Genomic DNA, 11,263 nt, shown 5'->3' on the forward strand with positions numbered 1-11,263 from the left:
CCTTGCAACTTGAAAGACACCCTACTGTACATGTCAGTGTGTGAGAGTAGATTGAGCTGCAGATATTTTTCTTCAGTGCCAGTATACACAGCCTATACCTATTCCATGGTAGGGAAGTGTGATTTGTTGTACTCAACTTGACATTCGTGAGAAACTCCTCTACCTTTTGTTTGTTATGGAATCTTGCACTGTAAATACCTCTACTGCATCTTCACTTTGGTGAGGTAAGCTTTCACAACAGATGCTTACATTATTTCTGCTCTGTATGAGTGAAGCATGTCTGTTGTCAGTCCTGTACCCAGTATGTGTAATGGAACCATACACCTCTACCCATACTTCACTCCTTCCTTGTATACCGAAGCATGTTCTTTACATCCTGGGACAGAGGAACACCCTGTACTATGCCAACTACAATAGTGAGCGAAGTTACTCTGCTAAAGCTTGCACTGTACTTGTGTGTAGGAGGGAAGCTAGCACAGCATATGCCCGTACTCAACCCAATCTGTCTTGGAGGGTCCTTTGTACTGTGGATACCTATGGTGTGCCTGTTCTTTGTGTAGTGGAAATTAACTGCTGACCTTGCCTGTTCTGTATGAGAAAACCTTGAACTACACATGCATGTACAGACGTGGACCTGCTCTGTGAGTGAATCATGTCCAAATTGTACCATTTCTGATTTAGGTATGTGTAATGGAAGTGTGTACTGGACCCTTGCTATGCATTTTCTGTGTCTGAGGGAAGCTTGCACTGCACATGATTGTGCTGTATGCACTCTGTGTAAATGAAGTTCCCACTGCACATGTTTTTCTCAGGGCATGAGAGGGAATGTGACACTGAGAATTCATCTACTGCACCCATTGAGTGTGAGGAGCAGATTAATGGCACCTGTTGTATGTTACATGCTGGAAATGCTTGTAATTCCACTGCTCTGTATGTGATGAAAGTTCACACCGCTTCACCAGTGACACCTTTTACTATACCTGTTTGAGGAAAGCTTTGACTGCAGATGCATGTAATGTACCCGCTCAGCGAAGCTTGCACTACAGATAGCTGTGCTGTGGTTCTGAGGAAAGCTTGAACTGCAGAATCCTTTACTGCTTCTGTTAAAAAGGGCACCTAGAGGCAGATTTACGAGAAAGTGGCGCATCATTCCCAATGTGCAAATTTTCTTGTTGTAGAGCTTTGCGGCACTGCCGTCAAACAATTTGACGCTAGGCAGCGAAGCATAGGGAGGCCCATAGATCATTATGGGTGTGTCAATTTAATGCCTACTTTGAACAGGTGTTCAAAATGATGGAAAAAATGTCACAGTGAAATCTTGTCAATTTCACTGCGCCAAATGTTTTAGACCTCCCTGCCTCGGAACGCCCCCTTGCATACATTATGTCTGGAGCAGGCATAATGCAGCGCAAGGGGTTACATGGTGGCACAATGCATGCATTGGAACACTTTGTAAATATGGAGCAGGGTAATGGCCACCTTAATGTCACCTTAGGGTCATAAAAATAATGCTACGGTGGCATTAAGGCGACACAATGGACTTGCTAGTTTCATGTGTCAGAACTTGCGAGTTTCTTGGGTGAAAGGGGGTGAAGCCAATTTAGCATTTCAATAGGAGATATCAATGATCATCACTTCATTGGTCCTTCTTGTACTGCATCTCTGGCACCAACACAAAGAGGCAAACTATTTTGCCTCTAACTGCTCATGTCTGTACAGCATCAAAAATAAAGATAAAGGATTGCGTCACTCATGATGACTGACTGTGAAGTCATCAAATGACTGTCCTTTAGGATGATCCAAAATGTGAATGGCATTTGAAGCCCAGGTGGAATCTAGCCAGTTGCAGTCACCCAAACAGTGTCAGACTCAAAGCTACTCACCACATTCTGCTGGGGTGGAGTGGTCATGCTGTGTCATACCACTGATTTCTGGCACACTATCAATGAAAGAGGCTGACCCAAAACATCATCCACAGCTTGAAGAAATGAAATTACTTGTCAAATAAGGGAAGAAGAGAGAGCTTCAGTCTTAAAGACACTTAGGATTACAGGAAGCATTACACCTGTATTAATACTTCATGTACACATAAATGCAATTCACATAGTTATGGGCATGGAGCTTCACTTACTGCCGCCCTCATGCCTAATTTGTGGAGTTCTCACCACAAGAGAAGCAAATAAATAGAGGTAAAATTTTAGGTATGAAAGTGAGTCTGGCATGAGGGAGTGGCTGGAAAATGTGGACTATCTACTACAAAATCAAAAGAGGAATGTATAAATTAAGGAGGAACCCATGAAGGGACATGTAAATTCAATACCACACCTAAAAAAGGCTGCAGCAGTTTCAAATCAGTAAGGTTACACTCACATCTACTCCAGTAGTTGAAAAGCTTGAACAGGCCCAAACCTATTCCAGTCATCTTATGGATCGAGTCACATGCTACACTTGACCACATGACCACACTTGACCACATATACAGGTACTGCAGGTGAATCACCTAGAAATCGATAGAGGCAATAAACAACTCTACTAATACAAAACACCCACGCTTTCAAAAAGGAAAAATAAATGGAAGGAAAAACTTGGACATTGCATGTTCCTATACAAATCATATTGTAAAAACATTTTAAAAATAATATTAAATAAAAAATAACTATATATTGCTGACAATCATACAAATCACATTGTAAAAATATAAAAATATGTGAAAAATTAGACAGAAATGATTGAAAACGGATTAAGAAATTCAGACATTGTTGACACACATACACACATACACATACACACACACAAGTTTAACATATAAAAAATAAAATAAAAAAATAAAACTAATGGATCACACTACTCAATTGTAGCTGATAATTGAAACCAACAACATCTCGCAGTACACGTAGAAAAGGGCAGAGCCTAAGGCATGCTGCCTATTTTTGTACTCTCAGTAGTAATACTTGTTAGTTGTTTGCCTTCTTTGTGCAATGCATTTTTCCTTATTCTTTTAAATATTTGTAATTTTACAAAGCACCGATGGACATCATTGACTTAACTGTGCAGAACAACATTTAATGTATTCATGCTTAAAATATACGGTCATATGGAAACTCCAATCATACCTCTGACTGTGTGAAAAAGGGATAAAGAGTCTTGTGGTCCCTATCCATTCATTCCCCTTGAGAAGTTTGCAGTCACTCACTACACCCACTTAAGAAATTGGAAAAATAGTTGAGGGGGTAATGACCACCCTCAAATTATAATCACAGACCTTGTCACAGTGAATCACAAAAGTCACTAAATATACCTGTGCTTGACCCTCTGGTTGCTTGGAACACAAGCATTTAGGCCTAACTTAGAGGCAATGTATTTATAGTACTCAATCAGTTATAAAGTGACAACACAACACCAGAAACAAAGCAAAGCAATGGGTCTGATGAGGTCATCGTCAAAGGCAGGAAAACTCTGAGCAGAGAAAATCCAAAGTCTGTGCAGAGGAATGCCTTGACAATGAAGGGTTGCTGCATAGAGGTAGTCCCGATAAAGCCCTCTACATTCAAACTTAGACATTTTTCTGGAAGGCAGGTCTCCTTCACCAGGGCAAACCATCAAGTTGAATCAGACCAGTTGTCCGATGGTTAAGGCTTCTGTGAGTGAAAAGTTGGCAAGAAGTATTTAGGTCCCAGCTTCTGCAGTGTGGCCATGAGGAGTACACTTTAGCATCTGTCAATAGTCCAGGACCTGATGGGCACCATTTGGGGGTTAAGGTACGCTCCAGAAAAGTCCTGAAATAAAAGTGGACCTACCCCGAAATAAACATAAAACAAACTACTCACTATAATGGGACAGTTATAACAAATACTGAATTAATAGAGTATAAATGTTTGGTGTCCATATCTCACCCTCATACAAGACCGCAGCAAGGAAACCGAAGACTGCCAGGAGTGACATCATGATGCTGTAGGAAGGCACAAGGTGATGACCAGGGGTTTGGCCTGAACCTGTCGCCCGCTCGTCTGCCAACCACACCTCTGGGGATGCTGTATTTATCCCGCAGAGAGGAGCAAACATCCTCCCTTCAATCCTCCTACCTGGCAGCCACCTGGATGTAGAATCTGCTGTGGGGCTGGAATGCCATGTGACTGCTGCTGTCACAGCAGCGCCCATCAGTAGGTACACAGAGTCATTCTGTAATCTGGCTGAATGCGTCATGTGCCTTTCATGTGCTTTTCCAAAGCTTGCATTTCGAATAACCCAAAGAGTCACCTTTCATAGCCGCCCACCCCTCCCTCATTGATTCAAGAGCCCAGTTCTTACGAGGCCGGGTACTTTCATTTCATCGTCTACCTGTAGTTCTCCTGCCAGTACCCGCCTGCCAGTACCCACCGCCAGTACCTCAGCAAGAATGTGTGCTTGCTGACCCATACCTGCCATATATCAAAAACCCATTTGTACTTCCCCAAATCTGAACAAATTTAATGCAAAGCAAAATTCAGACGGTGATCATTGGTAAACATACTTGTTCTGTGTCAATAAAAAGCTGCTGTGCTATGTTGTCCTAGCAAACATCTCCTGTGACTCTCAGCTGGAGGGAGCATGCCTATTATGCAAGTCGAGCAGGAAAGAAATGTGTCTCCTCTTGTGCAAATTCCATATTAATATCATCTGCAGACCAACAGGCGCTGAGACAGAAATAAGGCTGTGAGTGTCCTCACCCAGGACCCCTGTCCACAGACAACAAAGGGACCCCCACTATCTCATCCAAGCCCCCTCTGGGAAAGGAGCCAAGACACACCGCTACAGTTGAAAAAAAAATGAATTGCCAAGGGATAAAACTCTTAGCCCCAGACTTATCATCTCACTCACTAGTACAAAATGTTATCAAACGGATACATTGTTAACTTTACAAGTTTCTTAACCTAATGAACAAATCAAACCACCCTGCTTTTGTCTTGGGCCCGCACTGAACCAAAATCCTCGGCTCCACTCTGTCTCTCATTCTATAAACCCTTAGCTTGCCAGCTGGTGTCCCCCCCACTTGAATCCATTCTGACCTGCTGGTATTGTCCTCTCTAGCTTTTACTCATCTGCTGGCAGACCTGACTAATCACAGGATCAGGGTCACATCTCAAATCCTTATTATGGACATATCTCTCAAGAAACTTAACTGAACTGCAAACAAACTTGATACTCATTTTTCTTCTCTTTTACTTTTATATGACCTCCTGACCTCCTCATTAATTGATCCTCAGGAAAACGGAACCTAACCTGAAGTTCATTTCATATCAATAACCATTATATATATTAACTTAAAAAAAAAAAGATTACAGGGACATTATAACTAAGTTCTGAATGTATTCGCATAAAACCTAAGAATTTCAGCAGCTATGGTTAGAGTTATTTCACGTTACTCTAAATTGAGCCCAAAAGGTAACTATAGCTCGTGCCCCCACCATGCACGGTTTTGTCTTCAATAATTTGACTGCTAATGTTTCATTCATATTTATAGGTTACAATAATGTATCATTCACATTTATCACTGTTGCATTAAACTGAGTTCACCTGTGCCACCCATGGAAGGGTAAAGACACCATGTAGAGTTTTGCCAAAGTTGTAACTAATGCAACATTGTAAATTGTGTTTTGGTCATCGGGGTACACCCTTTGTTTTCACAAACTGTATTTCCTTACTCTGGGCCACAATGTATACATGTCAGTTGTATTTTGATTAATATTACAAATCAGTGTCATTTGTTGTCACACTTGTTGATGTAACTTTTACAATCAAATACAACTTTATTTAAAAAAAAAAAAAAGTTTGAACCTTGAGTTACCAAAGCTGTACCTGATGTGTGTAATGGAATAGTGCACTTCTGTTAATGATGTCTACATTATGGGCCAAATGTACCTATATTTGGAATTGTGATTCCCTAATTGTGATTCCAGGCGAATCGCAATTTCAAATGTAAGAAACTCCATTGAGTTTCTTTTGCGATTCCCGGTGGGTCGCAAATAGACCTGCCTCATTAATATTAAAAAGAAAACAAATGAAACGTTTCAGTTTCATTTTTTAAGAGTAGGCAGTGGTCCGTGAGGCCACTACCTACTCTTAAAAAACATTTTCACATGCATTCACAAAGGGGAAGGCCTTCCCTTTGCGAATGGGTTAGCACCAATTTGAAATTGGTGCTAACGGCGATTGTTTTACAACCGCATTCACGGTCAAAAACAATCATACATAACATTTAGATTCAGCCCATCTGTGACTAGAAAAAATGCTTTGTACATCTGGCCCTATGTGTGTTAAATGTTATGTAGGAAGCTTGCACTGCAGATTCTCCTTCTGGGAGCAAAGCTCACAGCTGTGTTACCAGTGCGACTTCTGAATTAACATTTTCCAGCAATACCTTTTCATGGTGTGTGAGGGAAGCTTGAACTGTGGATGTTTTCCACAAGATGAACATCCATTTCCTACACCTGCTCTGTGAGGTACCTATCCCATGGCAGGGAAGTGTGATTTGTTGAACTCAACATGACATGTGTGAGAAACACCTCTATCTTTTGTGTGTTATGGAATCGTGCACTGTAAATACCTCTACTGCATCTTCACTTGTGTGAGGTAAGCTTGCACAACAGATGCTTACATTATTCCTGCTCTCTATGAGTGAAGCTTGCCTGTTGTCAGTCCTGTACCCAGTATGTGTAATGGAACCGTACACCTCTGCCCATACTTCACTCTTTCCTTGTATCCTGAAGCATGTACTTTACCTGCTGTGCCCGATGAAAGCAAACACCAGTCAACTGCAATAGTGAGGGAAGTTACACTGCCAAAACTTGCACTGTACTTGTGTGTTGGAGGGAAGCTAGCACAGCATATGCCCGTACTCTACCCAATCTGCCTTGGAGGGTCCCTTGTACTGTGGATACCTATGGTGTGCCTGTTCTTTGTGTAATGGAAATTAACAGCTGACCTTGCCTGTTCTGTATGAGAAAACCTTGAACTACACATGCGTGCAGAGACGTGTATCTGCTCTGTGAGTGAATCATGCCCACATTGTACCATTTCTGAATTAGGTATGTGTAATTGAAGTGTCGACTGGACCCTTGCTATGCATTTTCTATTTCTGAGGGAAGCTTGCACTGCACATGATTGTGCTGTATGCACTCTGTGTGAATGAAGTTCCCACTGCACATGTTTTTCTCAGGGCATGAGAGGGAATGTGACACTGAGAATTCATCTACTTCACCCACTGAGTGTGAGGAGCAGGTTAATGGCACCTCTTGTATGTTACATGCTGGAAATGCTTGTAATTCCACTGCTCTGTGTGTGCTGAAAGCTCACACCGCTTCGCCAGTGACACCTTTTGCTTTACCTGTTTGAGGGAAGCTTTGACTGTAGATGCATGTAATGTACCGGCTCAGCGAAGCTTGCACTGCAGATAGCTGTGATGTGATTGTGAGGAAAGCTTGAACTGCAGAATCCTTCACTGCTTCTGTTAATAAGGGCACTTAGAGGAAGATTTATGAGAAGGTGGCACATCATTCCCTTGCCCCCATAATGACACCATGGTTGCACCAAAGTTATGCAGTTGTTGCGCTTTGCTGCACTGGCGTCAAACATTTTGACACTAGCGCAGTGAAGCACAGGGAAGCCCATAGATTATTATGGGTGTGCCAATTTAACCCCTGCTTTGAGCAGGTGTTCAAAATGACTGAAAAAATGTAGCAGTGAAATTTTGTCAATTTCACTGCACCAAATTTTTGGGACCTCCCTGCGCTGGAACACCCCCATTTCATACATTATGCCTGGTGCATGCATAATGCAATGTTACGGGCTACATTGTGGCACAATGCATGCATTGGACCACTTTGTAATTATGGAGCCAGGTAATGGCCATCTTATTGCTGCCTTAGGGTCATAAAAATGATGCTATGTTGGTGTTAAGGTGACACAATGGACTTGTAAATCTGCCCCCTACTTTCTTGCTAGTTGCATGTGTGAGTTTCTTGGGTGAAAAGGGGTGAAGCCAATTTAGCATTTCAATAGGAGATATCAATGATCATCACTTCATTGGACCTTCTTGTACTGCATCTCTGGCACCAACATAAAGAAGCAAACTACTGTATTTTCCCTCTAACTGCCCATCTCTGTACAGACTCAAACATAAAGATGAATAATGACATCACTCATGATGACTGACTGTGAAGCCACCAAATGAATGTCCTTTAGGATGATCCAAAATGTGAATAGCATTTGAAGCCCAGGTGGAATCCAGACACTTGCAGTCACCCAAACAGTGTCAGACTCAAAGCTCCTCACCACATTCTGCTGGGGTGGAGGCACTATGCTGTGTCATACCACTGATTTCTGGCACACTATCAATGAAAGAGGCTACCCAAAACATCATCCAAAGCTTGCAGAAATCAAATTACTTGTCCAATAAGAGAAGAACAGAGAGCTTCAGTCTCAAAGACTTTTAGGATTACAGGAAGCATTACACCGTTATCAATACTTCATGTACACATAAATGCAATTCACATAGTTATGGGCATGTAGCTTCACTTACTGCTGCCCTCATGCCTAATGTGTGGAGTTCTCACCACAAAAGTAGCAAATAAATAGAGGTCAAAATTTAGGTATGAAAGTGAGGCTGGCGAGAGGGAGTGGCTTGAAAATCTATCTACTACAAAATCGAAAGAGGAATGTGAAAATTAAGGAGGAACCAATGAAGGGACATGTAAATTCAATACCATACCTACAAAAGGCTGCAACAGTTTCAAATCAGTAAATTTACACTCACATCTACACCAGTAGTTCAAAAGCTCAAAGCTCGAACAGGACCAAGCCTATTCCAGTCATCCCATGGATCAAGTCACATGCTACATTTGACCACATGACCACACTTGACCACATATACAGGTACTGCAGGTGAATCACCTAGAAATCAATAGAGGCAATAAACAACACTATTAATACAAACCACACACACTTTCCAAAAGGAAAAATAAATGAAAGGAAAAATATGGACATTGCATGTTCCCATACAAATTGTATTGTAAAAACATTTTTAAAATAATAATAAATAAAAAATAACTAAGGGGGTCATTATGACCCCGGTGGTCAAATCAGACTACCGGCGCGGCGATGGCTGCCAAAAGACCGTCACCGCGACTACCAGCCATCCGCCGTATTATGACCACAGCTGTATTTCCGCCAGGAGGATGGCGGAAATCCGGCTGTGGGCATGCCGGCGGATGGCGGTAGGGTGGCGCTGCTGCCAGCAGCAGCCCCACACCAGTAGACCGCCCCTGGCCGTATTATGTTACATGATTTGGCCTAGTGGTGTTCTGCTGGTGGACGCTGCTGTTGGCCTGGGCACCCCGTCCCGTCTCCTGCCAGAGGACCCCCTGACTACAGGTAAGTCGGGTGCTCCAACAGGGGAGGGGGGTGTTGTGTGTGTGTGTGGGTGTGTGTGTATTTCTGTGTGTGCATGTACTGTATGCAGGTGTGTGTTGCATGTTGTACGTGTGTGCATGTATGGATGTGTGAGTGCGTGTATGTTGTGTTGTGTGAATGCGTGTCTGCGTGTTTGTATGTAATTGTGTGTGGATGTGTGTGTGAATGGATGTACGCATGCATGGATGAATGTTGGAATGGGTTTGTGTATGCGTGTGTGTGTGTGTGTGAAGGGAGGGGCGTGTATGACGGGTGGGGCTCTGGAGAGGAAGGGAGGTGGGGGAAACCTGGGGATGGGAGGGGGCAGGGATTTCCTGTCACTGATAGTGCCTACCGCCATGGTTTTCACGGCAGGAAGGTTGCCACGAAAACCACGGTGGTAGGCGGGGTCATAATCCCACAGGCAGGCAAGTGATGGCCGCCAGGCTGGAGAGTGAAGTCTCATTACCTCTGTGACGGTCATTACCGCCGTGACTGTCGGTGTGGTACATTGGGGGTTTGGCTTTTGCATGCCCAGGACATGCAATGTGTTCCATCACATTACACTGTTTTTCTTGCTACCTAATCCTAGTCATAGTAAATGAGGAACTTAATTGGGTGTAGAGGTAATTTTAATGCACTTTCACTGCACTTGTTCGCAGATCCCATCATGTCTCCATAACTGGTGGTTTCTCATGGAGATAAAAAAAGACCCAATGGTGATGCTATCAGCTATTACAATAGGCACAGCTCAAGGGAGGGAAAAGTGGCAAGGCGGCGCAGCACATGGTGGGGAGTGCGGTGGGGGAACCAAAAAGAAGAAAATAAAATGTACCTTCTTCCTGCTCAGCACCGCTCCATCTGCTCTGCTCTCCTCCTTAGTTGCAGGCACAAGCTCCCGGCCTGCCCTTCAGCCAACCCTGACAATGCTCAAACCAGCATCAGGATTGGCTGAGAGCGCCCAGCCAGGGTGTTCCCAGGCAGACTAGGAGCCTCTGCCTGATCTCCCCAACTCGGCAACCCAGTGCCTGGTTGGAGAGACCATACTGTGCATTTATGTTTGGCTGGCCCGAGATGGCCGGGCAAACAAACATGCGCATCCCAATCATGCATCCCAATCACGCTTGTGGCCCACCAGTTTTTATAGTCAAATAACTGAGTTTATTATGTTTTTACTATAAAGGCTTGTCAGCTCCTACTGCTGGTGGGTGGGGTGACGCCCCTCCACCCTAGCGGAGGAACCGCCCCTGTTAGTACACCAGAGGCAATAACTGCTAGAAACTAGCTGGATAGAGTATAATGAAACTTTTTGGAGGTTCCTATATAAGCAACCTTTGATGAATACATGGAAAGGTTTCACTCTTGTTGATGTTTATGACATTTTGATTGGGAGCGAGTGGAGTGAAAGCTTTGTAATGCTTCTGTCTTATACTATTGATTTTTGTGAACTTTCCAGAAATGCCATTTCCAAAATAGTAATTTAAAATCTAACTAAGTGATAACATTTGATTTTTATGAATCCTTGAATCATGTTTCTAACTGCTCCCAAACTGATGTTAAGCATCATCATTTGTTACAATGTATTTCAGTGTTTATCTTTGAGAGTCAGTCTTGTCACTGTGAAAATTAACTTTGGACGCTGCCACCCAGTTGTGGCATTTGATTTACAGCCCCTAGGTACATTTAATACCATATACCATGCACTGATAAATAAATTACTTTAGCCAATTAGTTGAATGCCAGTGTCATATTGCTTATGAAAAAGAACACAAGCACTGTACCACTGGTTAACAAGAGTAAATTAGAGTAAAGTGGAGTCCTGCAGCCAACAAAATGG

At 43.0% G+C, this 11,263-nt stretch overlaps 1 protein-coding gene across 1 annotated transcript in view; it reads right to left on the minus strand.

Annotated features, from left to right (window-relative positions):
• LOC138246592 (phospholipase A2 inhibitor and Ly6/PLAUR domain-containing protein-like) overlaps positions 1-4,019 on the minus strand; it is a 50,129-nt gene extending 46,110 nt beyond the window's left edge. Inside the window, exon 1 of the mRNA XM_069201289.1 lies at positions 3,894-4,019. Coding sequence (XP_069057390.1) covers positions 3,894-3,945 — 52 coding nt within the window. The 5' untranslated portion in view covers positions 3,946-4,019. The remainder of the gene's footprint in view (positions 1-3,893) is intronic.
• Positions 4,020-11,263: the final 7,244 nt, after the last annotated feature.

This window comes from Pleurodeles waltl, chromosome 7 (genome assembly GCF_031143425.1).
Source record: "Pleurodeles waltl isolate 20211129_DDA chromosome 7, aPleWal1.hap1.20221129, whole genome shotgun sequence".
Classification (NCBI taxonomy): domain Eukaryota; kingdom Metazoa; phylum Chordata; class Amphibia; order Caudata; family Salamandridae; genus Pleurodeles; species Pleurodeles waltl.